General features: G+C 45.2%; 1 protein-coding gene across 1 annotated transcript; it reads left to right on the top strand.

Annotated features, from left to right (window-relative positions):
• The first annotated feature begins 406 nt into the window (after window positions 1–406).
• Window positions 407–25,388, top strand: NAXE (NAD(P)HX epimerase). Its single transcript, XM_077464175.1, has 6 exons — window positions 407–616; window positions 2,880–2,988; window positions 14,375–14,485; window positions 18,539–18,652; window positions 21,162–21,309; window positions 25,018–25,388. The coding sequence occupies exons 1-6, from the start codon at window positions 453–455 to the stop codon at window positions 25,218–25,220; spliced, it is 849 nt and encodes a 282-aa protein (XP_077320301.1). The 5' UTR covers window positions 407–452; the 3' UTR covers window positions 25,221–25,388.
• The last annotated feature ends 338 nt before the right edge of the window (window positions 25,389–25,726 follow it).

Genomic DNA, 25,726 nt, shown 5'->3' with positions numbered 1-25,726 from the left:
TTTATGTTTGTTATTATAATTCAATATCAGAATTTTATTACCAGAGATCGAATAGAGTTGAAAAAAATGAGGACGCTTTTATGCCAATAAAAAAAAAAAATAGCGGCAGGCCAAGGGTGCTGCTGTCTTCGCCAAACAACACGCTGCCCTCTTGTCCAATAGGAAGGGGGTCACTAATATGTATTGACTATAATATTATAATGTTATTATGACTTCCTGTACTTGCAAAATTCTATATTAAATGTATTTTTTTTTAATCATATCAGCATAAGTAAGCTTTGACAACAGTTGCCTATGGCAACCATATCGGCCTATTGCCCAAAAGACTATTCTACGCATGCGTGAGAGGCGTTCTATCCTGATGTATAAAACTCATTGGTCAGGCCCGCAGCGCGCACCCACGGAAGTGCCGCTTAGAGTCGAAGGGGCGTGGATTAGGGAGAGAGACACAGATGCACGGGGTCCGCGCGCTGCTCAGTCTGGGCTTGCTGGTGGGCGGTGCTCGGCTGACAGTGAGGGCCCAGACGTGCCTGCGCACGGCGGTAGACGGGAGCGCGCAGTGCAGGAAGTACCGAGCGGGGGGCGCGACGATGGAGGGGGGGCCCAAGTTTCTCAGGTGAGGGGGGTCAGCCTGCAGTGCACTCTGGGTAATGAGGGGTCTGCGCGGTGCATTGTGGGAAGGGATGCAAGTTGGGGGAGTGCAATGCATTATGGGGAATTATCTTTTTTAAGGCTTTTCTAGCAAAAAATTACTTAGAATCCCCAAATATATAAATATTAATATATATATATATATATATATAAATATACACACACACACATTTTTTTTCTAATAATATTATTATTAAAAAAAATTGAATTAATAATAATAATAATAATAATAATAATATTAATAATTACAAAAAATATATATTTTTAAAATATATAAGTAATAATATATATTATTATTAAAAAATATAAAATTAATAATACATATAAAAAAAAAAAAATATATATATATTTTTTTTTTTTAAGCAGAGACCCTAGAGAATAAATTGGCGATCATTACAATATTTTATGTCGCACTGTATTCACGCAGCGGTCTCTCAAACGCAATTTTCTTTGGGGGAAAAAAAATTCCTTTTAATTAACTAAAAACAAAACGATATATAACTCAATATTTTTATTTTTTATTTTTAATAAAAATTTTTTTTTTTTTTGTATAATGTAACAGATGATGTTAACGTTGAGTAAATGAATAAACACCTAACGCGTCACCCTTTTAAAATTTGCGCACACTCGTGAAACTCGCGACAAACTATGGGGGGACTTAAAACTTTCCATAGGCGACTCTTTTAACCACTTCGGCCCCCTCCCGGATGGATTTGACCTCCTTTTAAAGCGGAGGTCTACCCTAAAATAAAAAAATATTAATATTCCTTTAAAAAAAAATAGAAAAAAAGTTATTTATTTTTTTTTGCTTACCGGAAACCCCTAATCTGCTTCTTCTTATTCCGCGGCGCTGTTCCTTTGCTTCCTCCTCTTCGGCGAGCGGCCCTGTTGTCTCGCGCATGCACAGTAGGAAACGAACAGTGAAGGCGCAAGTCTCCACTTCCTGGTTCCCTTTGCTAAGATGGTGGCGCCTGCACCCGATCCGATGGACAGATCGGCCTCGGCAGGAGGGGGGGGGGGGCGACATCGTGTGCTCCCTGGACAGGTAAGTGTCCTTTTTATTAAAAGTCAACAGCTACAGGGTTTGTAGCTGCTGACTTTAAAGAAAGGAAAAAAAAAGTCACAGCCGGAACACCGCTTTAACCGCTTCACGCCGGCTGGTGCAGCGCAGCTCTTGTTCTGGGTGGACGTGGGGTGGCGGGGATCGGTGGGGTGGCGTGTCAGTCTTGACTCACCGCTACACCGTTCTTGGTAAACAGCCTCTGTCAGAGGCTCTTTACCACGTGATCAGCCGTGTCCAATCGCGGCTGATCGCGATGTAAACAGGAAGAGCCGGTGATCGTCTTTTCCTCTCGCGTCTGACAGACATGAGTAGAAGAGAGCTGATCGGCTGCTCTCCTGATTGTTTACCAGCACAGTCCCCCCCCCCCCAACGAGGATGCCCACACTGGACCGCCAGGACCACCAGGGATGGCCACCACACTGGACCACCAGCCAGCTGCCAGTCAGTGCCCATCCCCAGTGCCTGCCACTGCCAGTAGTGATGCCTAACTATGCCATCTATCTCTGGTTTCAAGAGAAAGCCAGCCGCTGGCTGAAAAGATACGGTACTGGGGGGTCATGACTGATATCTTCAGCCACCATCCATAAACCAGTTGCAAACTGCAATATATATATATATATATATATATATATATATATATATATATATATTTTATATGTAGGTATTGCGGTCGGCAAACAATTCAGATTAAAGGAGAACTAAACCTTTTTTTTTTTTTTTTTTTTAAATAACAAACATATCATACCTCTACTCTGCAGCTGGTTTTGCACAGAGCGGCCCCCGAGCCTCCTCTTCTGGGGTCCCTCAGCGGCGCTCCTGGCTCCTCCCCTTCTCGAGTGCCCCGTTGGAGAGCCGCTTGCACTCGGGGAGCAACTTGTGCGGGCGCGCTCCCGTGCCCTGCTGCTGCGTCTATTGACACAGACAGCAGGACTCGGCCCTGAACCCCCCCACTCCCGCATCATTGGATTTGATTGAGAGCAGCAGGGAGCCAATGGCTGCACTGCTATTAATCTAGCCAATCAGGACCAGAGACACTGGCTGGATCTCGTTCTTAGCATGGGATTATTAGGCCCTTATGAGTAATGTGAAGTTCTCTCTGGTCGGATATTTTCCCGTGGCGGACGCACGCCATGTTGCTGAGTGTCCCTTTTTTTTCTTTTGTCAGCCAGGCAGAGGCGCAGGCGGTGGACGAGGAGCTGTTCAATGAATACCGGTTCAGCGTGGACCAGCTGATGGAACTGGCCGGACTGAGCTGTGCCACCGCCATCGCCAAGGTAATCCTACAGGGGACACCATAATACATCTCCGAAACCTCACACTGAATTCCTCTTGTCTTGTTTTAACACACTAACACACACACACACACCGGTACACCCCATATGAACTAAAAAAGGTGAACCCAACTGTTTGTCACTTGGGTACCCCTTGGCACCTTATTACTAGAGGTCGACCGATATGGGTTTTTCTCTGGCCGATGTCGATATTTAGAAATCATGGCGGCCGATAGCCGATATATGATGCCGATTTTTTTTTTGGGCCGATATGTTAGGCCGATTTTATTTTATTTATTTTTTTTTTTCCTTTTTTTTTTTTTTTTTAATCCCCCTTGATCTAACACACCTTTCACACTGGGGCGTTTTTCAGGCGCTTTTGGGCTAAAAATAGCGCATGTAAAGTGCCTGTAAAATGGCTCCCCTGCAGTCTGTGTGAAAGACAGAGTGCTTTCACACTGAGGCGATGCGCTGGCAGGATCTTAAAAAAAAAAGTCCTGCAAGCAGCACGTTTGGAGTGATGTGTACCGCTCCTCCACCACTCCTACCCATTGATATGATTGGGCACCACTGCCGAAGCGCATGCAATGCGATTTGGCAGCAGTGCTTCATGGGCGCATTTAACCTCTTCCTTGGCCGCTAGCTGGGTTATATGTGCCCCACTAGCAGCCAAATAGCACTGCTAAAATGATGGTAAAGAGCCGCTAAAACTTGCGTTTTACCATCAACGCCTGCCCGCTCCAGTGTGAAAGCAGTCTTCATAAGTGATACAGAAAATTTCTTACATTTAAACATTTATTAAACAAAACAAACCTCCAATCAGTTTACTTGTATGTATGATTTAGATAAAAAAAAAAAAAAAAAACTATATATTAAATAAAAACAGGTAGTCAAAACTTTTGGACGAAAAAAAAAAATGGGCTAACTTTACTGTTTTTATTTTATTTTTTAAATAGTGTATTTTTTTCCCCAAAAAATGCATTTGAAAGACCTCTGTGCAAATGACGTGTGACATAAAATATTGCAACAACCGCTATTTTATTCCCTAGGATCTCTGCTAAAAAAATATATATAATTTTTTGGGGGGTCTAAGTGATTTTCTGGCAGAAAATACAGGATTTTTACTTGTAAGCCACAAGTGTCAGAAAAGATTTAGTCTTTAAATGGTTAAACTGAGAACTTCTACACACAGAGATGATTTCATTCATTCATTGAAGTGTGAACATTGTATCTTTCTGTTCTTTTCTTGGCAGCCCAGAGAGGAGGAAAGACGTTTCTATGACGACTCAGGCAACTTACACTGACTTCTATTACAGAAGTCATTTCAAAGTCCCGCTGTAGTTCTAAATCTGCTTTTTATCAGCACAATCGGCCGATGCCGATTATTTAACCACTTGCCGACCGCCGCGCGACGATGTACGTCGACAGAATGGCACGGGCAGGCATATGGGCGTACCTGTACGTCCCTGCCTTCCCGCGGGTGGGGGGCCCGATCGGTGCCTGCGGCGGTCGGTATTCGTTCGGGAGCGATCCGGGATGAGGGGGCGGCCATTCATTCATGGCCACCCCCTCGCGATCGCTCCCGACGAATGGAAATGCTCCGTGACATCACTTCCTCTCCTCTAATGTAAACACAGGAGAGGAAGTGATGTAATCTCTCCTCCGTGTCGGTATTTTTCGTTCCGACACCGAGGAGAGAGGATCGGTGAATTGCACCAACACGACACTACACAGTAGAACATGCCAGGCACACTCACACCCCCCCGATCACCCCCCCCCCCCAATTACCCCTGCCCCCCAGTCACAGTGACACCAATGTCATATTTTTTTTTTTTTTGCATTGGTGTCATTTGTGACTGTAATAACTGTTAGGGCAGTTAGGGTTAGCCCCCTTTAGTTCTAAGGTACCCCCCTAACCCCCCCCAATAAAGGTTTAACCCCGTGATCACCCCCCGTCGCCAGTGTCACTAAGGCTGGGTTCACATTGCAGCGGTTTATGAGAACGGATGTGATTCGCACTGCACTGCAGTGCAAATCACATCCGATCTCTGTGCGATTCGAGTTCAGCCATACAGATAGTATGGCTGAATTCGTGTCGCACCCGCCGCAAACTCGCACGGGACCCTTTTTTTGGTCCGCAGCAGAATCGGATCGCATGGGTGTTCACACCATACGATCCGAGTTTGCAGATCGCACTGCGATTTGCGAACTGATCTGGGGGTGTCATTAACATTTCACTGACACCCCAGCAGTTCGCATAGGGCAGTGTGAACTGCCGCCGGGAGGCATGTGATGCGGGAACCCGCCGCGGATTCGTGGCGTTCCCGCATCGATCCAGTGTGAACCCAGCCTAATAAGCGATCGTTTTTCTGATCGCTGTATTAGTGTCACAGGTGACGCTAGTTAGGCAGGTAGGTATTTAGGTTCGCCGCAGCTTTTTATAGCGCCAGGGACCCCCATATACTACTGCATAAAGCCCCCTGATTGCCCCCTAGTTAACCCTTTCACCAGTGATCACCATATAACTGTTACAGGTGACGCTGGTTGGTTAGTTTTTTTTTTTATAGTTTCAGGGCACCCGCCATTTATTACCTAGTCTCACTAGTGTACCCCTAAATTTAGGGGTGTCTACTTTCCAAAATGGGGTCATTTGGGGGGGGGGTTTGTGCCATCTTGGCATTTTATGGCCTTCAAAACTGTAATAGGTAGTGAGGAGTGAAGTCAAATATTTACGCCCTTAGAAAACCTGAAGGCGGTTCTTGGCTTTCGGGGCCCCGTACGCGGCTAGGCTCCCAAAAAATCCCACACATGTGGTATCCCCGTACTCAAGAGAAGCAGCAGAATTTATTTTGGGGTGTCATTTCACATATGCCCATAGCATGTGTGAGCAATATATCATTTAGTGACAACTTTGTGAAAGAAAAAAAAAAAATATTAAAGTTTGTAATTTTCCCGCAACTTGTGGCAAAATATAAAATATTCCATGGACTCAACATGCCTCTCAGCAAATAGCTTGGGGTGTCTACTTTCTAAAATGGGGTCATTTGTGGGGGTTTTGTGCCATCTTGGCATTTTATGGCCTTCAAAACTGTAATAGGTAGTGAGAAGTGAAATCAAAAATTTACGCCCTTAGAAAGCCTGAAGGCGGTGCTTGGTTTTTGGGGCCCCGTACGCGGCTAGGCTCCCAAAAAGTCCCACATATGTGGTATCCCCGTACTCAGGAGAAGCAGCAGAATTTATTTTGGGGTGTCATTTCACATATGCCCATAGCATGTGTGAGCAATATATCATTTAGTGACAACTTTGTGTAAAAAAAAAAAAAAAAAAATTTTCTTTTTGTCATTATTCAATCGCTTGAGGCAAAAAAATAAAATATTCAATGGGCTCAACATGCCACTTATCAATTTCCTTAGGGGGTCTACTTTCCAAAATGGGGTCATTTGGGGGGGTTTTGTACTGCCCTGCCATTTTAGCACCTCAAGAAATGAGATAGGCAGTCGTAAACTAAAAGCTGCGTAAATTCCAGAAAACGTACCTTAGTTTGTAGATGTGACAACTTTTGCGCAAACCAATAAATATACAATTATTGACTTTTTTTTTACCAAAGACATGTGGCTGAATACATTTTGGCCTAAATGTATGACTAAAATTGAGTTTATTGGATTTTTCTAATAACAAAAAGTAGAAAATATCATTTTTTTTCAAAATTTGCGGTCTTTTTACGTATATATTGCAAAAAAAAAAAATCGCAGAGGCAATCAAATACCATCAAAAGAAATCTCTATTTGTGGGAAGAAAAGGACGCAAATTTTGTTTGGGTACAACATTGCATGACCGCGCAATTACCAGTTAAAACAGCGCAGTGCCAAATTGTAAAAAGACCTCTGGTCATTGACCAGCAAAATGGTCTGAAAGTGGTTAAAAAACGGCAAATATCGGCCGATATATCGGTCGACCTCTACTTATTACCATAACTCTAACCCCTTTGCAGTGTGGGTGGAGTTGGGCTTTAACCACTTCAGCCCCCGGAAGGTTTTACCCCCTTCCAATTCGGCACTGCGTCGCTTTAACTGACAATTGTTGCGCGGTCATGCAATTCTGTATCCAAACTAAATTTGCGTCCTCCCCCCCACAAATAGAGCTTTCTTTTGGTGGTATTTGATCACCTCTGTTATAGCGTCTACAAACAATGGGAAAGATTTTTGGCATTTTTATATATATATATTGTAGACATGTCACTGGAGAAGTGATCGAGGGGGTGTACATCTCACCTAGGTTGCTACACAGTGTGAGATGGTAAATCCAGGATGGATCAGTTTCTCAGCAGCGATATGCTGCTGAGTTGTTATTTAATTTTGCCGGGCCTGGGTTTATATGGAATGGCAGGTAGGTTTGGTAGAGGGACCTGTCATTCCACATCCCCCGATCCAGTTCTGGGTTTGGGATCAGGTGAGCTTTGATCCTAATTAGCCTGGGAAGCTAAAGGCTCTGCAGGGTCTGGAGGTGATTGCTCTCAGCCAGGGAATGAACAATCTGTGTGTTGAAGGAAGCTGCAAGCACAGCCACTGCTGGAGCTAAAACTCACCCTGCGATATCCAGGCGAAAGACGCTGTGTTTGTAAGTGTCAGATAGGTGAGCAGAACCTGTTAGTAAGCGCCCAGCCGGGCTAGGACTTTTATTTTTGTTGTACTTAGAAAGCACGGTGTTGCTGTATATTTTGTTTGCTGGACTGTTTGTACCACGAATAAACGCCAAGATCTGCTTTATAAATTCCAAGTCTGCTGTGAACTGTGTCCAAACACACCCTACCCCGGGAAGATCCCTTACAATTGGTGGAGGTAGCGGGCAACACGGTTGCTAGGGGCAACGGTGTGGACAGACTTGGCTACAGCTGCTGATGTCCTGGGTGAAAGCTGCAACTACACTCCAAGAACAGTCCAGCAACATGGAGGAGATGCTGAAGCAGTTTATGCAAGTGAGTTTGCAACAACAGCAGGCGCAGACAGAGGCCAATAGACGACATGAACAGTCCATGGCGGCACAACAGCAGATGCATAAGGAAGAGTTGCAAGCTTTGCGCCAAAGCCAACAACAACTTATCGAGCACCTGATAGTAAATCGTGAGGCGCCTGTGGTTACTAATCCACCCATAGTGATGGGAGCCGCTCCAGAGATTTTTTTTGGGAGAAGGACTGTGCAGAAAGCGCTGCAAAAGATGACTGCTGAGGACGATGTTGAGGCCTTTCTAACAGTATTTGAGCGCGTGGCTGAGCGAGAGAAGTTACCAGCCGCTGAGTGGGCAGAGGTAATTGCGCCCTATTTAACAGGTGAACCCCAAAAGGCCTACTATGACCTCAGTGAGCAAGAGGTTAAGGACTATACTCGGCTAAAAGAGGAGATACTTGCCCGACTAGGAGTTACTACTGCAGTCCGTGCCCGGAGGGTACGCAACTGGAGCTACAGTCTGGACAAATCAGCGAGGTCCCAGATGTATGACCTAATCCATTTGGCAAGAAAGTGGTTGGAGCCAGACACTTCTACTCCTGCACAAATCCTAGAGAAGGTCGTGATGGATCGCTACCTCCGAGCGCTTCCTACTGACCTGCAACGCTGGGTGGGACAAGGTGATCCTAAGAACGCAAACGAACTTGTCAACCTTGTGGAGAGGTTCCAGGCGACTGAGGACTACCTCCGTGATGTTCCTGCAGCATCTTCACCTCCCCGGAGCGCCAGATCTGTGCCGTCAGCTGGTAAGAGACTTCCATCTATTGGGGGAGTGTGGAGGGGTGCTGATGGGGGGGAAAAGGGCTCAAGTGGTGTCTCAGGGACAAAAGACTGGTGATGGTCCCGGGTGGCTAAGGGGCTCTGAAAAGGACTCCTTGCCAAAGAGACCAGGCCCTATCCAGTGTTGGAGATGCCATGAGGCGGGACACGTGTCGGCCCATTGCCCTCTTACCTCTGAACCCATGGAATGTGACGCTAGCCGGCGTCAGTCGCTATTTGCGGAACCATCTTGTGCTGCAGTTCCTGGACTAGAGACTGAACCGCAAATCTGCAACATCACAATCAATGACTTTCCTGTTAAAGCGTTAATGGACTCAGGAAGCCTTGTAACCTTGGTGCATGCTAGCCTGGTGACTGGGGACTTAGAGTCTAAAAAGCATATGAGCGTTGTGTGTATACATGGTGATACAAAAGTGTACCCTATAGTGCTGGCTAAAGTCGGGACTGAACAAGGCACAGTACAATATGAAGTGGGTGTGGTTAAAAACCTCATGCATAATGTAATATTGGGGCGCGATTTTCCTTTATTCTGGGCTCTCTGGGGAAAAAAGAAAAATCCCCAAAAGGAGTGAGGATACCCCTAAGGTGGTTGCCTTGTCCACTGTGAATGATAAAAGTGTACAGGATGAAAATGATTGTTTTCCTTTGCAGGTCCTGGCTGGGGAGGAGGAGGCTCCTCCCACTGAACAAAATATACTAGACTTAGAGGTGTCTAGCGATAATTTTGGGGCTGCACAATTACAGGACCCCACTCTCAAAAATGCGAGAGAGCAGGTTGCTGTTATGAACGGGGTACCTCAGGAACCAGATGCTGAAAAAAGATTTCCACATTTTTCGGTGACTAATGATCTTTTCTATAGAGTTAATAAGGTTAAGGATGAGATTGTGGAACAGCTTCTGGTACCTAAGCCGTACCGGCGTCAGGTGCTTGACATGGCACATAACCATGTTCTTGGGGGACACTTGGGGACTGACAAAACGCGAGAGAGGGTTCTCCAGAGGTTTTTTTGGCCGGCCATATATGATGACATTAAAAAATACTGTGAGTCGTGCCCCACATGTCAGGTTAGTGCCCCAGTGTCACATTTTCGCAGTCCTTTGGTTTCGCTCCCTATTATAGAGGTGCCTTTTGAGCGTATTGCCATGGATTTAGTGGGTCCCATTGTAAAGTCAGCTAGAGGACACCAGTATATTTTGGTAGTCCTGGATTATGCGACCCGCTATCCTGAGGCTGTACCCTTAAGAAACACTGCATCTAAAACAATTGCACGTGAGTTGTTTTATATGTTCTCTAGGACTGGGATCCCCAAAGAAATCCTAACTGACCAAGGTACGCCATTTATGTCGAAAGTAATGAAGGAATTATGCAGACTATTTAAAATCTCACACATCCGTACCTCTGTGTACCACCCCCAGACGGACGGATTGGTGGAGAGATTTAATAAAACTTTGAAACATATGTTGAAGAAAGTGGTGGCAAAAGATGGTCGTGACTGGGATCATTTATTACCCTACCTCATGTTTGCTATTAGGGAGGTGCCCCAAGCGTCCACAGGGTTCTCACCATTCGAGTTGGTCTATGGTCATCACCCTAGGGGTCTACTAGACATTGCAAAAGAGACATGGGAGAATGAGTCCACCCCATACAAGAGTGTTATTGAGCATGTAGCACAAATGCAGGACCGTATAGCCACTGTAATGCCCCTGGTAAGGGAACACCTCCAGAGGGCTCAAGAGGCCCAAAGTAGAATTTACAACCGGTCCGCAAGAATCAGGACATTCAACCCAGGCGATAGGGTCCTTATACTAGTCCCCACTGTTGAGAGTAAATTCTTGGCGAAGTGGCAAGGTCCCTATGAAATTGTTGAAAAGGTCAGTGAGGTGAACTACAAGGTGCACCAACCAGGTAGAAGGAAGCCTTTCCAAGTTTATCACATAAACTTGATCAAGCCCTGGAAAGACAGGGAATCCTTGGTGGCGACAAATACTGTTAATAATTTGTCACCACCAATCCCTCCAGTCAAGGTAGGTGATACTCTATCAGTGTCACAGAAACAGGAGGCTCAGGAATTTTTACAGAAAAACAAAAACAAGTTCTCTGACCTCCCAGGGCGTACACACCTCATCCATCATCACATTGAAACTGAGCCTAGAAGCAGAGTAAACCTTAAGCCCTATAGGATACCAGAGGCACGTAGGGAAGCCGTATCTGCTGAGGTAAAACGTATGCTTGCTCTGGGGGTAATTGAGGTGTCACAGAGTGAATGGTCCAGCCCAATTGTGCTAATCCCAAAGCCCAATGGAACTTGGAGGTTCTGTAACGATTTCAGAAAGTTGAATGAGATCTCCAAGTTCGATGCGTATCCTATGCCCAGGGTAGATGAGTTGATTGAGAAGTTGGGTAACGCCAGGTACATAACCACCCTCGATCTCACAAAGGGCTATTGGCAGATTCCACTTTCTGGTGAGGCTAAAGAGAAAACTGCATTCTCCACCCCTGATGGGCTATTCCAGTATGTAGTGATGCCATTCGGGTTACATGGAGCGCCTGCAACTTTCCAGAGGTTGATGGACTTGATTCTGCGACCACATCGTGATTACTCATCTGCCTACCTCGATGATGTGGTCATTTTTAGCCCTGATTGGGAAAGTCACCTCTGTAAGGTACAGGCCGTGTTGGATGCCATAAGTGATGCGGGGTTGACCATAAATGCCGAGAAGTGTGCTCTAGCCCTAGAAGAGGCCAAATATCTAGGCTACATTATTGGGAGAGGGTTGATTAAGCCACAGCTAAATAAAATTGAGGCAATACAGAATTGGCCTAGACCCCTGACAAGGAAACAGGTTAGAGCTTTCCTGGGTATTACGGGGTATTACCGTAGATTTGTGCCGAACTTTGCCTCAGTTGCTGCTCCACTAACTGACTTGACAAAGGGCGGAAAGACAGCAATGGTCACGTGGACCCCAGAGGCCGAGAAGGCTTTCCAAAGCCTTAAGTCTGCCTTGTGCCAACCACCTGTCTTAGTTACCCCCGATTTCAGGCGAGAATTTCTGGTCCAGACAGATGCCTCTAACACAGGCTTAGGTGCAGTACTCTCACAAGTAGTGAATGGTGAGGAGCATCCAGTGACGTACTTGAGTAGAAAACTAACCCCGGCCGAGAAAAATTATGCCATTGTGGAGCGAGAATGTTTGGCAGTAAAGTGGGCCCTAGAATCGTTAAAGTATTACTTGCTAGGCAGGAAATTCAAGTTGGTGACAGACCATGCCCCCCTAACATGGATGAAGTTAAACAAGGAGAGAAATGCAAGAGTGACTAGATGGTTTCTCTCCCTACAAAACTTTAATTTCACTGTGGAACACAGGCCAGGGAAATTACAGGCAAATGCTGACGCATTGTCAAGGGTAAGTTGTCTGTGGGGACAAAAGGCTCAGCCCTCCGGTCTGAAAAAGAGGGGGGGGATATGTAGACATGTCACTGGAGAAGTGATCGAGGGGGTGTACATCTCACCTAGGTTGCTACACAGTGTGAGATGGTAAATCCAGGATGGATCAGTTTCTCAGCAGCGATATGCTGCTGAGTTATTTAATCTTGCCGGGCCTGGGTTTATATGGAATGGCAGGTAGGTTTGGTAGAGGGACCTGTCATTCCACATCCCCCGATCCAGTTCTGGGTTTGGGATCAGGTGAGCTTTGATCCTAATTAGCCTGGGAAGGTAAAGGCTCTGCAGGGTCTGGAGGTGATTGCTCTCAGCCAGGGAATGAACAATCTGTGTGTTGAAGGAAGCTGCAAGCACAGCCACTGCTGGAGCTAAAACTCACCCTGCGATATCCAGGCGAAAGACGCTGTGTTTGTAAGTGTCAGATAGGTGAGCAGAACCTGTTAGTAAGCGCCCAGCCGGGCTAGGACTTTTATTTTTGTTGTACTTAGAAAGCACGGTGTTGCTGTATATTTTGTTTGCTGGACTGTTTGTACCACGAATAAACGCCAAGATCTGCTTTATAAATTCCAAGTCTGCTGTGAACTGTGTCCAAACACACCCTACCCCGGGAAGATCCCTTACAATATATATATATATATATATATATATATATATATATATATATATATAATATATAATATAATTTTTTTTTAGCAGTATTGCTACAGACAGATCGAACACGTTTGACATTTATACAGTGATCAGTGCTATCACTGGTAGGGAAGGAGGTTATCACTAGGGGGCTATCAAGGCGTTAAATGTGTGTTCTAACTGTATGGGTATAGGATTGACTAGGGGAGGAGACCTATCATTGTTCCTACTTACTAGGAACAAACATTATGTCTCCTTTCCCCTGACAGGACAGGGATTTGTGTGTTTACACACACAAATCCCCATGCTGGCTCTCGTGCGTGTGATCACAGCACTCGTGACCGCCGGCCTACGTGAATCGGGGTCCCCTGCCATGCTGTGGCCGTACGTGTGAGCCCTCTGGCGGCTCTTAAAGGGAACCCCACACATATATATATATATATATATATATATATATATATAATATAGTTTCACGCAGGGGTGCCATTCTGCCCCCATAAAAAGACGTGAGCCGTTTGGGAACCGGTTAAGATCTGAACTGATACAGCTGATACGTGCCGTAGACCTGAATAGCAGGAGAGATCAGACTACACATACTGCAGAGTGTCTCACAGATGGACCCCCCCCTCTCTTTGATTTTGACTTGATGATGCACTAATGTGAAACGGGGTCCTCAGCTCTTTCTAGGGGTCCATATGTAAAAGAGAGAAAATAGCGCTGGCTAAACGCCGTCGGTTCTCCAGCCACTCCAGGAGCACGTCTCTCTCCATGAAACAATCACAATAGCTAAACTAGGGGGGGCACACACCAGATAGATCAACCTTGCATCCTAACCACGCCCCCTCTTGACACGTTTCACCCTGATTGGGCTAAGTCATAGAGGGGTGTTTTAAAGAGGACCTGTGCTGCGCTAGCCTCACCCAAAAAAGGCCGGACTGGTCACCAGTATGGACTGGTCTCACTGCAGTTGATCATCTTCTCATCATTGCAGTCCTGCCATGTCTTATTCTGCACTGTGTGTCTGTGTGGAGGCAGACATCTTGGTAAGGGAGCAGGGCTCTGCTTCCCAATGCCACAGCTGCCCCCCCCCCCCCGGGGATATGATCAAGTCGTTGAGGAGATGGAAGGACAGAAAGAAGCAGGGAGATCCTTGCATTGAAGGTCTTCAGGTACAGCTTCTCCTCCAGCAAGGAAAACGGTGAGCAGCACAGTAGTGGTATTATCTGATGACTGGTGGGGTAATGATAACGGTTGAGGAAGCGCAGATCCACAGAATGAGCCTCAAATAGGCATTTTAACATGTATGCCAAAAATGTAAAAATGGCGTTGGGACTGAAATGGTTGAGAAATAGGTCCACCCAAAGTGAAAACTTTTTGCATTTTCATAAAAAAAAAAAAATCACATTTGGCCACCTGTGTGTTGCTAATAGATGCAGAAGTCTCTAGATTGCTTTGAGAGGTTGTTTAATTAGCATTAATATTATTACGTGCCTGATTCTGTCTCCATAACATTCCCTCGTCTCTATCGCCAGGCCTATCCAGTGAGCTCCTTCACCTCCAACCTGCCGACGGTTTTGGTGGTCTGTGGTCCGGGGAACAATGGAGGAGATGGCCTGGTGTGCGCCAGACACCTAAAACTTTTTGTAAGTCTTTTTCTTAAACTCTCGCTCTGAATTTAGTTTTCTGTTAATACACAGTATCTCACAAAAGTAAGTACACCCCTCACATTTTTGTAAATATTATCTTTTCATGTGACAACGCTGAAGAAATGACACTTGTCTCCAATGTAAAGTAGTGAGTGTACAGCTTGTATAACAGTGTCAATTTGCTGTCCACTCAAAATAACTCAACACACAGCCATTAATGTCTAAACCACTGGCAACAAAAGTGAGTACACCCCTAAGTGAAAATGTCCAAATTGGGCTCAAAGTGTCAATATTTTGTGTGGCCACCATTATTTTCCAGCACTGCCTTAACCCTCTTGGGCATGGAGGTCACCAGAGCTTCACAGGTTGTTACTGGAGTCCTCTTCCACTCCTCCATGACGACATCACTGGTAGATGTTGGAGACCTTGCGCTCCCCCACCTTCTGTTTGAGGATGTCCCACAGATGCTCAATAGGGTTTAGGTCTGGAGACATGCTTGGCCAGTCCATCATCTTTACCCTCAGCTTCTTCTTTTTATTTTTTTTTATTTTTTGATCAAATAGTTTTTATTAAGAGGTTTGTACATTTAAAAAAAACAAACAAACGTACAGGCAAGAAAAAAAAAAAAAAACACAAAATGAAAAAGAAAATGCCAAAAAATGGACAGCAGCATCATAAACCTGAGCAAGTCTGGCATACGAATCCTGTTAGATTATATGAGTAATAAAACAAAAGCAGAACAAAGACAAAAGTATGTCTATTTCTCCATGTAGATCTCCCTGCATTATGCAGCACCTTGCAAAATTTTAACATAAGATACAGCAAAAAACAAAAAAAACTGATCAGAATACCTAATACATGGTATAACACTAATTCAGTGTTATGTAATGCCACTGTCCCTACAGCTGCTAATATTGTAACCGCCTACAATTCCGCCCATGCCTATCATCCTTTTGTATCATTAAAGATGTGTTAAAGCGGAGTTCCACCCAAAAATGGACTTCCGTTTTTCGGAACCCCCCCCCCGTTGTCACATTTGGCACCTTTCAGGGGGAAGGGGGAGCAGATACCTGTCTAATCCAGGTATTTGCTCCCATTTCCAGGCATAGATATCCACGGATATCTACGCCATGTCCGGCGCCTCCTCTGCCTCCCCCCGTTGTCTTTTAGGACACAGGTCCCAGAAGACAGCAGGGACCAGTGGGATGGCGCATGCCTTCACTTCCTGATTCCCTTAACGAAGATGGCGGCGTCTCCACCCGAGAGCCGAGGGATTGAGTCAGCTTTGGGTGCCGACATCGCGAGCGCACCTTGGACAGGTAAGTGCCCATATTTTAAGTCAGCAGCTGCAGTATTTGTAGCTGCTGACTTAAAAAAAAAATAATTGGCGGGACTCCACTTTAAGTAATCGGACTTAACTGGGGGTGCAAAAATAATAGCATAAAACATCCACATTTTCATCCTTTTTAACACTAAAAAATCCGTAGGGATACCAGTGTCAGGGGAGCTAAGCCAGGGGTTTGCAGCCATGGGTCCCACAACTTCTCAAACCTGCGAGGAATACTCCTCTGTTGATAAAGACGATGTTCTTTGAGAAATGTGCAAATAACTTGTGATCACCACTCCTCCACGGTAAGGGGGGGGAGAGGGGAAAGCCATTTTAGATGCAAATGCATTTTCGAGCCAGAAATAGCAATCTGGAAAGAGGGATTCAAAAAGTATTTGGTAAAACTTCCTCATCTCAAAAACCCCAGTATACATGTCAAAGGATAATTAATTAAATTAACTTGAAATAGTCTATTAATAGTTTCGATGGTTCTGTGCCAATAACGAACCAGCTTGGGGCAGCCCCAAAGCAAATGTAGAAGATCAGCTGAGGTGCTGTGTGTCAGAAACCATGAAATCAGGCCGAGACAGAAGTACAGTTAAATCGCACTAGGTTTAATAATAAAAGTAAAAAGAACAAACGTAGTCAAAACATAGCCAAAGTTCAGTAACCGGAACGGATAGTCAGCCAAGCCAGAAGTCTGGGATCAACGTAGTGGAACAGCAAGCAGGATCTGGAGCCAGAAGGGATGTCGGCAAAGCCAGTCTTTAACAGGATCGCAGGAGATGGTCTCTGTGATGTTGACCAGGGCGAAGGTAGAGCTCCTCTGGGCTGGACGGCTTAAGTAGGCAGGACTGACGAGCAGGATATCCTCAACAGCTGAGTAACTGTGGAGAGATAGGAGCTGGCAATTAGCTGACAGCTGAGCAGCCAGATCAAAGAAGGAAGGGCTGAGCCCAGCCCTGACAACGTGGGCAATCAGAATCATCACTTTGATTCAATCTGTGAAGCTGTATTGGGGTTCTATATGATCTATGGGGTATAAACAGCTGGGACAACCTCTGTGTGGGTGAGAGGGATACCAATTGACTATGCTATGTATCGCCTGCCACGTCTCCTCATCTATTTCCCCAATATCACCTTCCCATCCTATCCTACCTGGTGTACGAATGTTAGCCTGAGATTTGTCCAGCAGCATCCTGTACAGCAGGGATATGCAATTAACAGACCTCCAGCTGTTGCAAAACTACAAGTCCCATCATGCCTCTGGGTGTCATGCTTGTGGCTGTCCAGAGTCTTGTTATGCTTCATGGGACTTGTAGTTCTGCCACAGCTGGAGGTCCGCTAATTGCATATCCCTGCTGTACAGGGAAGAAATAAGACCCTTCTTGCCCCACGCATTAGCCAAGGCATCAATGAGGGGAGTGGAAATCAATCCCATATTTGGTTATTTTGGTCTGCCCTGGTAGAGCATGTCGTAGCTGAAGATATCGAAAGAATCTTCGAGGAGATGCCAAATTCCCCCCCGCAGGTCTTGGAAGGATCTAAGTTGGCCACCACCATGCTTGACTGTAGGCAAGACACACTTGTCTTTGTACTCCTCTCCTGGTTGCCGCCACACACGCCTGACACCATCTGAACCAAATAAGTTTATTTTGGTCTCATCAGACCACAGGACATGGTTCCAGTATTCCATGTCCTTAGTCTGCTTGTCTTCAGCAAACTGTGGGCTTTCTTGTGCATCATCTTTAGAAGAGGCTTCCTTCTGGGATGACAGCCATGCAGACCAATTTGATGCAGTGTGCGGTGTATGGTCTGAGCACTGACAGGCTGACCCCCCCCACCCCTTCAACCTCTGCAGCAATGCTGGCAGCACTCATACGTCTATTTCCCAAAGACAACCTCTGGATATGACGCTGAGCACGTGACCTCAACTTCTTTGGACCATGGTGAGGCCTATTCTGAGTGGAACCTGTCCTGTTATACCGCTGTATGGTCTTGGCCACCGTGCTGCAGCTTGGTTACAGGGTCTTGGCAATATTCTCATAGCCTAGGCCAGTGATGACAAACCTTGGCACCCCAGATGTTTTGGAACTACATTTCCCATGATGCTCCTGCACTCTGCAGTGTAGGTGAGCATCACGGGAAATGTAGTTCTAAAACATCTGGGGTGCCAAGGTTCGTCATCGCTGGCCTAGGCCATCTTTATGTTGAGCAACAATTCTTTCTTTTTTTCAGATCCTTAGAAAGTTCTTTGCCATGAGGTGCCATGTTGAACTTCCAGTGACCAGCATGAGAGAGTGAGAGCGATAACGCCAAATTTAACACACCTGCTCCCCATTCACACCTTGAGACCTTGTAACACTAACGAGTCACATGACACAGGGGGAGGGAAAATGGCTAAATTGGGCCCAATTTGGACATTTTCACTTAGGGGTGTACTCACTTTTGTTGCCAGCGGTTTAGACATTAATGGCTGTGTGTTGAGTTATTTTGAAGGGATGGCAAATTGACACTGTTCTACAAGCTGTACACTCACTACTTTACATTGCAGACAAGTGTCATTTCTTCAGTATTTTCACATGAAAAGATAGAAGAGAATATATACAAAAATGTGAGGGGTGTACTTACTTTTGTCAGGTACTGTAACATCAGACCATTGTATGCAGTTCCCAAGTCTTTGTGTGTAGATTTGAGATTTTATTTTTTTCCCCCTTGTCCAGGGGTATGAGCCAGCCATCTTTTACCCCAAACGCCCAAATAAGCCGCTGTTTGAGAATTTGACCACACAGTGCAAGAAGATGGACATCCCTTTTCTCACCGAGTTTCCAAATGAGGTAACCAAATTATATCTTTGCTGGTATTTTTCTTTAGTCAGTTTCTTTAGTTTAGTCAGTTTCTTTAGTTTAGTCAGTTTCTTTAGTTTAGTCAGTTTCTTTAGTTTAGTCAGTTTCTTTAGTTTAGTCAGTTTCTTTAGTTTAGTCAGTTTCTTTAGTTTAGTCAGTTTCTTTAGTTTAGTCAGTTTATTTTAGTCCAGTTTCTTTTAGTCAGTTCTGAATTTTTTTTTTTTTAAAGTCAGCAGCTACAAAAAAAAAACAAAAACTAACTGTGGCCTTTTATGAAAGACGCACACCTGTCCAAGGATCCAAGTCCCTCCTCACCTGGGCTGGTTTCTTCGCAGGTCTTCGATCACCCGGTATGTTAACGGCAGGCAGCTGACTGTGCCGCTCTGTGCTTTTTGAATGGGCCTGCAGCCTTCAGAGACCTATGACATGTCCCAGGAGGATGCTCAGGATGGTGGGGGGGGAGGAGAGCTCAAAAACAGTTACCCGCTGCTTCTCTCCGTATGTTACTTTGAATTTCCCGCCACGCGCGCCTGCTGCGAGCTCCGTGACCATACCCGCCATCGAGTCACGGAGCTGAAGAACAGGGAGGTGCCAATGTAAACACAGCATCTCCCCATTCTGCCTAGTGACAGGACACCGATCGGCTGCTCCCTGTCATCGAGAGCGGCGATCAGTGTCGTGTCACTGCTAGCCCATCCCCCCCCCCCCCAGACAGTTAGAAACGCTCCCCTAGGACACACTTAACCCCTGTCCTCCCCTAGTGGTTAACCCCCTTCACTGCCAGTGACATTTTTACAGTAATCAATGCAATTTTATAGCACTGATCGCTGTATTAATGCCAATGGTCCCAAAAATGTGTCATGTGTCCGCCTTAATGTCGCAGTCATGATAAAAATCGCTAGTATAAAAAAAAAAAAAAATTAATAAAAATGCCATAAATCTATCCCCTATTTTGTAGACGCTATAACTTTCGCGCCGTCCAATCAAGCGGTTATTGCGTTTTTTTTTTCTTTACCAAAAATATGTAGAAGAATACGTATCGGCCTAAACTGATGGAAAAAAATGTTTGTTTTTTTTTTTATATATATTTTTTGGGGATATTTATTATAGCAAAAAGTAAAAAAAATAATGCGTTCCCCCCCCCCACCTAAATTGTCGCTCTTTTTTTTGTTTATAGCGCAAAAAATAAAAACCGCAGAGGTGATCAAATACCACCAAAAGAAAGCTCTATTTGTGGGGAAAAAGGACGTCAATTTTGTTTGGGAGCCACGTCGCACGACCGCGCAATTGTCAGTTAAAGCGACGCAGTGCCGAATCGTAAAAAGTGGTCTGGTCTTTGACCAGCAAAATGGTCCGGTCTGTAAGTGGTTAATAATGGCGGCGACCTGTGATGGCTTTTCTTCTTCTTTTTTTCTTTTTTTCTTTTTTTTTATCGTTACTGTGACATTATGGCGGACACATTGGACACTTTTGACACTATTTTGGAACCATTGTCATTTATGCAGCGATCAGTGCTACAAAAATGTACTGATTACTGTGTAAATGACAATGGCAGGGGAGGGGTTAAGGGGTTAACCACAAGGGGGCGATGAAGGGGTTAAGTGTGTCCTAGGAAGTGATTCTAACTTTGGGGGGGATGGAGCTACTAGTCACATGATGGCGATCACTGCAGTGATCTTTGTTACGACACAAGCCAGAACGGGGAAATGCCTTGTTTACGTAGGCACGTCTCCGTTTTGAGGCTCCGTGACACGATCGCCGGGAGAACCGCGGGCACAGCCACGCTGTACGTGTAGGGCACCTGCTATCCCTGCTTCTTAAAGGGTACGTACAGGTACGCCCATTTGCCCGCAGCTGCCATTGTGCCGACGTATATCGACGTGCAGCGGTCGGCAAGTGGTTAAAGTGTTACTAAACTCAGCACCCGGCATTCACTATATCTGGTCTCCCACAATACACAGAACATGGAAATGCAATTATTTTAGTAAATATGAACTGCTAAATACCTTTTCTCATCGGCAGTATATAGCAGTCTTGTGACTTCAATCAGTGTCTAACAAAAGCTTGCAGGAGGAGTTTTCATTTTCCTCCGACTGCTCTGAGGCTGCAGGACCCCTGACCCTCTGTCTGGACAGTGCTGATTGGCCCTATGCCGATCACATGCACCCTCCCAAGGGGAAAAAAAACTCTCTAGCAATACCCACCAAACTGAGCATGTGCAGAGTGCCCCCAAGGCTCTGTAATGTCAGGAGATGGTTTGGGGACTGTAGAAAAAGGGAAGGATCAGAGAAGACAGGATCAAACAGCCTTTTTTTTTTTACACAACGAGCAGGATTAACTCCTTAGGTTCCACAATGAGTATAACGAGCATGCTTTATTGCATATACAGACTGATTTTTACTGTTGTGGGTTTAGGGACTACTTACCTCAAACCACCATCATTGTACGTTTTTTTGGGCTACATAGGTTTAGAATTGTGTTCTTTCTTCTCCTCCTCCAGGCGGAGGTGATCGATGGAGCCTACAACTTGGTCATAGACGCCATATTCGGCTTCAGCTTCCAGGGGGCCGTGAGAGAGCCATTTGGAACGATCCTGAGCACCTTAAAGCGGATCACCATCCCGATCGCCAGCGTGGACATCCCATCGGGTACAAATCATTGCCATTTTAACACAATGTATAGTATATTCGGGCCGAGTATGTACAGTGGAACCTTGGATTAGGAGCATAATGCGTTCCAGGAGAATGCTTGTAATCCAAAGCACTCGCATATCAAAGCGAGTTTCCCCATAGAAGCCAATGGAAACTAAGAGAATTCGTTCCGCATTTACTTCTATTGCATGCAATACCGCATGTGGCCAGAGGTGGGGGCGAAGGAGAGCCTTGGAAATACTTGGGGACAGCTCTCAGTTTTGAGAGGGGTTGTATTTCCCTTGCAGGGATATTCTATAACAAAGGGGGGAGGGGATCTTGTATAGACCTAATGAAGAGGAACATGAAACCAGAGGGATATTTCCTAATATTGTACAGCACATCCGGAAAGTATTCACAGCGCTTCACTTTTTCCACATTTTGTTACGTTACAGCCTTATTCCAAAATGGATTAAATTCATTATTTTCCTCAAAATTCTACAAATAATTCCTCATAATGACAACGTGAAAGAAGTTTGAAATCTTTGCAAATTTATTAAAAATAGAAAACAAAAAATATCCCCATGTACATAAGTATTCACAGCCTTTGCCATGACACTCAGAATTGAGCTCAGGTGCCTCCTGTTTCCACTGATCATCCTTGAGATGTTTCTACAACTTGATTGGAGGTAACCTGTGGTACATTCAGTTGATTGGATGTGATTTGGAAAGGCACACACCTGTCTATATAAGATCCCACAGATAACAGTGCATGTCAGAGCACAAACCAAGCCATGAAGGAATTGTCTGTAGACCTCGGAGACAGGAGTGTATGGAGGCACAGATCTGGGGAAGGGTACAGAAAATGTTCTGCAGCATTGAAGGTCCCAATAAGCACAGTGGCCTCCATCATCTGTAAATGGATGAAGTTTGGAACCACCAGGACTCTTCCTAGAGCGGGCCGCCTGGCCAAACGGAGCCATCGGGGGAGAAGGGCCTCAGTCAGGGAGGTGACCAAGAACCCGATGGTCACTCTGACAGAGCTCCAGTGTTTCACTGTGGAGAGAGAACGTTCTAGAAGAACAAACATCTCTGTAGCACTCCACCAATCAGGCCTGTATGGTACAGAGGCCAGATGGAAGCCACTTAGTAAAATGACAACCCACCTGGAGTTTGCCAAAAGGCACCTGAAGGACTCTCAGACCATAAGAAACAAAATTCTCTGGTCTGATGAAACAAAGATTGAACTCTTTGGCCTGAATGGCAAGCGTCATGTCTGGAGGAAACCAGGCACCGCTCATCACCCTGGCCCATACCATCCCTACAGTGAAGCATGGTGGTGGCAGCATGATTCTGTGGGGATGTTTTTCAGCGGCAGGAACTGGGAGACTAGTCAGGATCGAGGGGAAAGATGAATGCAGCAATGTAGAGACATCCAAGATCAGTGATGGCGAACCTTGGCACTCCAGATGTTTTGGAACTACATTTCCCATGATGCTCTGCAGTGTAGTTGAGAATCATGGGAAATGTAGTTCCCAAACTTCTGGGGTGCCAAGGTTCACCATCACTGTCCTAGATGATAACTGCGCCAGAGCGCACTGGGGCGAAGGTTCCTCTTCCAACAGGACAACCACCCTAAGCCTACAGCCAAGATAAAGGAATGGCTATGGGACAAATCTGTGAATGTCCTTGAGTGGCCCAACCAGAGCCCAGACTTGAACCCGACTGGACATCTCTGGAGAGATCTAAAAATGGCTGTGTATGGATGTTCCTTATCTAACCTTGAGAGGTCCTGCAAAGAAAAATGGGAGAAACTGCCCAAAAATGTGTGCCAAGCTTGTAGCATCATACTCAAAAAGACTTGGGGCGGTAATTGGTGCCAAAGGGGCTTCACCAAAGTATTGAGAAAAGGCTGTGAATACTTATGTGCATTGTTTTTTTATTTTTTTTATTTAATATTTGTGAACTTCTTTCACGTTGTCATTATGGGGTATTGTTTGTAGAATTTTGAGAAAAATAATTAATTTAGTCCATGTTGGAATAAGGCTGAAACATAACAAAATGCACTGGCTCTCTTTAACCACTTGCTGCTTGATGTACATAAAATTTTGGGCTGGCGTCAGAAACAAACAATATTTCTGGTCGGGGGGAGCAATAGTTCCAGTGCTAACGAGGGCTTTCCTCTCACTTCCTGTTTTGGCTATGAGACAGGAAGTAAAGGAAAATCTTATCAAAGATAAGGAGGAAAGCACTCACATTGCCATAGCCAAAAGTTTAAGGAGAACAGAGAAAAAAGAGAGAGAGGATACTTGGTAGGTATCCTTAGGTCGGACTTTAAAGGCATATGAAACAATTAGCAAGATATAGAAAATATAAGAAAAATGTTTATTCTAAACATACAATAGATGCATAGCGCAATCAGAGGTTAAAAATCATGTATAATGATACAGAGTATACAATGAGACCTTGTGTATCGACGCGTTTCACCATTAGGCTTCCTCAGGACACAAGGTATTGAAGGTAACAAAGAGAACGAATCTCCATGTCTTGGAGGAGAAAGCCTCATATACAGATGTCCAAATAGTATGGATGGAATAGACTACCAAACAGAAGGATTTCCTGGTGTAAACATACAGACGGTTGGAAATAACCAAATCTGATGTTCCAACTTTGATCAAAAATAGTAACCAAATGGTTCGTAACTAGCGACTTGTGGAAGGATGTCTCCCAGGGGTTATGTAATACCCGTCTATGCTGGAAATCAATCCATATGGCTAATCTACCTGTCTATGCACAGGATCCCTTATGTGCTGGCTATTAGGACAGCCTTGTTTTGTTGCCCTAGTACCCTGTGATGTGGCTACCGGCCGTGGATCACTCTGTTTGGCAGTGCTCTGCCGATTCCCTCCCCAACCCCCCCCCCCCCCCCCCCCCCCCGCTAACTTGGTCACTATTTTTGATCAAAGCTGGATCATCAGATTTGGCTACTTCTAACCGTCTGTATATTTACACCAGGAAATAACCCCTTCTGTTTGGTAGTCTATTCCAGTGGTCATCAGCCCTGTCCTCAGGGCCCACTAACAGGCCAGGTTTGCAAGATAACTGAAATACATCACAGGTGATATCATTTGCTGCTCAGTGATTGCAGTATTCTAGTCTGCATCTCCCCAAGGTAATACATAAGACCTGGCCTGTTAGTGGGTCTTGAGGACAGAAGTTGATGACCACTGGTCTATTCCATCCATGCTATTTGGACATCTGTATATGAGGCTTTCTCCTGCAAGACAGTGGGATTCGTTCTCTTTCTTCTTCTTCTTCTTTGTTACCTTGAATATCTTGATGGTGTCCTGAAGAAGCCTAATGGTGAAACGTGTCGATACACAAGGGCTCATTGTATACTCTGTATCATTATACATGATTTTTAACCTCCGATTGCTCTATGCATCTATTGTATGTTCATAATAAAACTTTGTTATTTTTCTATATCTTGCTAATTGTTTTGTATGCCTTTTAAAGTCTGACCAAAGGATACCTACCAAGTATCCTCTCCTTTTTTTTTTCCCTCTGTTTCCCCTAAAGGAAAATCTTCTCAATGGACCACAGATACCCAAAAAAACACTGACAGGGATTATAACTCTCTCTTCTGCTATCCAAAAGGGGGAGAAAAACAAATAAGTTGCCTTTCGTTGTAAATATCATCATATGTAACGTGTTTGTTCTTTCCAGGGTGGGACGTGGAGAAAGGAAACCCAGATGGCATTCAACCGGACATGCTTATCTCTCTGACCGCCCCCAAAAAATCAGCCACACACTTCTCAGGACGCTACCACTACCTGGGGGGGCGCTTCGTCCCCAAGGCACTGGAGAAGAAGTATAATCTGAATCTCCCTCCATACCCAGATACCGAGTGCGTACGAAAACTGCCTTAACCAAGTACCCGACCTGGAGGACCTAGAGCACTTACTGCATACAGAGCATTGGGAGATTGCTGTGCCATTCTTATCGCTCAATCTGTACAATTTTTATTTTTGTGTTAATCTTACAAATATTATGGACGCACCTTTAGTAATTAAAAAAAAATAAAAAAAATATTTGAGTTGTTTTTCTGGATTTGCTATATCAGTTGTGGGCTTCATCATGGCTTCTTAGGTCAGCTCATTGGAACAAGACAATGAATTCACTGTCATGGAGGAGACGGAAGCTGCCTTGCTTAACCACTTGCCGACTGGGCCATAGCCGAAAAGACAGCTACAGCGCGGTCGTGTTTTCACTGGGAGGGCTTCCATGGACATCCTCCCAGAATTTTGTTCTTACGCGGGTCTGGAAGACCCGGCGCATCACGGATCGCGGTAGCGGCCGTTTACCACGTGATCGCTCCCTCCCCTCCCTGTACCAATCGTTACAGTGGAGAGAGATGTGTAGTGCCCACAACGCT

Source organism: Lithobates pipiens, unplaced genomic scaffold (genome assembly GCF_037356315.1).
Source record: "Lithobates pipiens isolate NorthernLeopardFrog02 unplaced genomic scaffold, aLitPip1_a1.2 Scaffold_30, whole genome shotgun sequence".
Classification (NCBI taxonomy): domain Eukaryota; kingdom Metazoa; phylum Chordata; class Amphibia; order Anura; family Ranidae; genus Lithobates; species Lithobates pipiens.
This window is presented reverse-complemented; position numbering and strand designations above follow the sequence as displayed.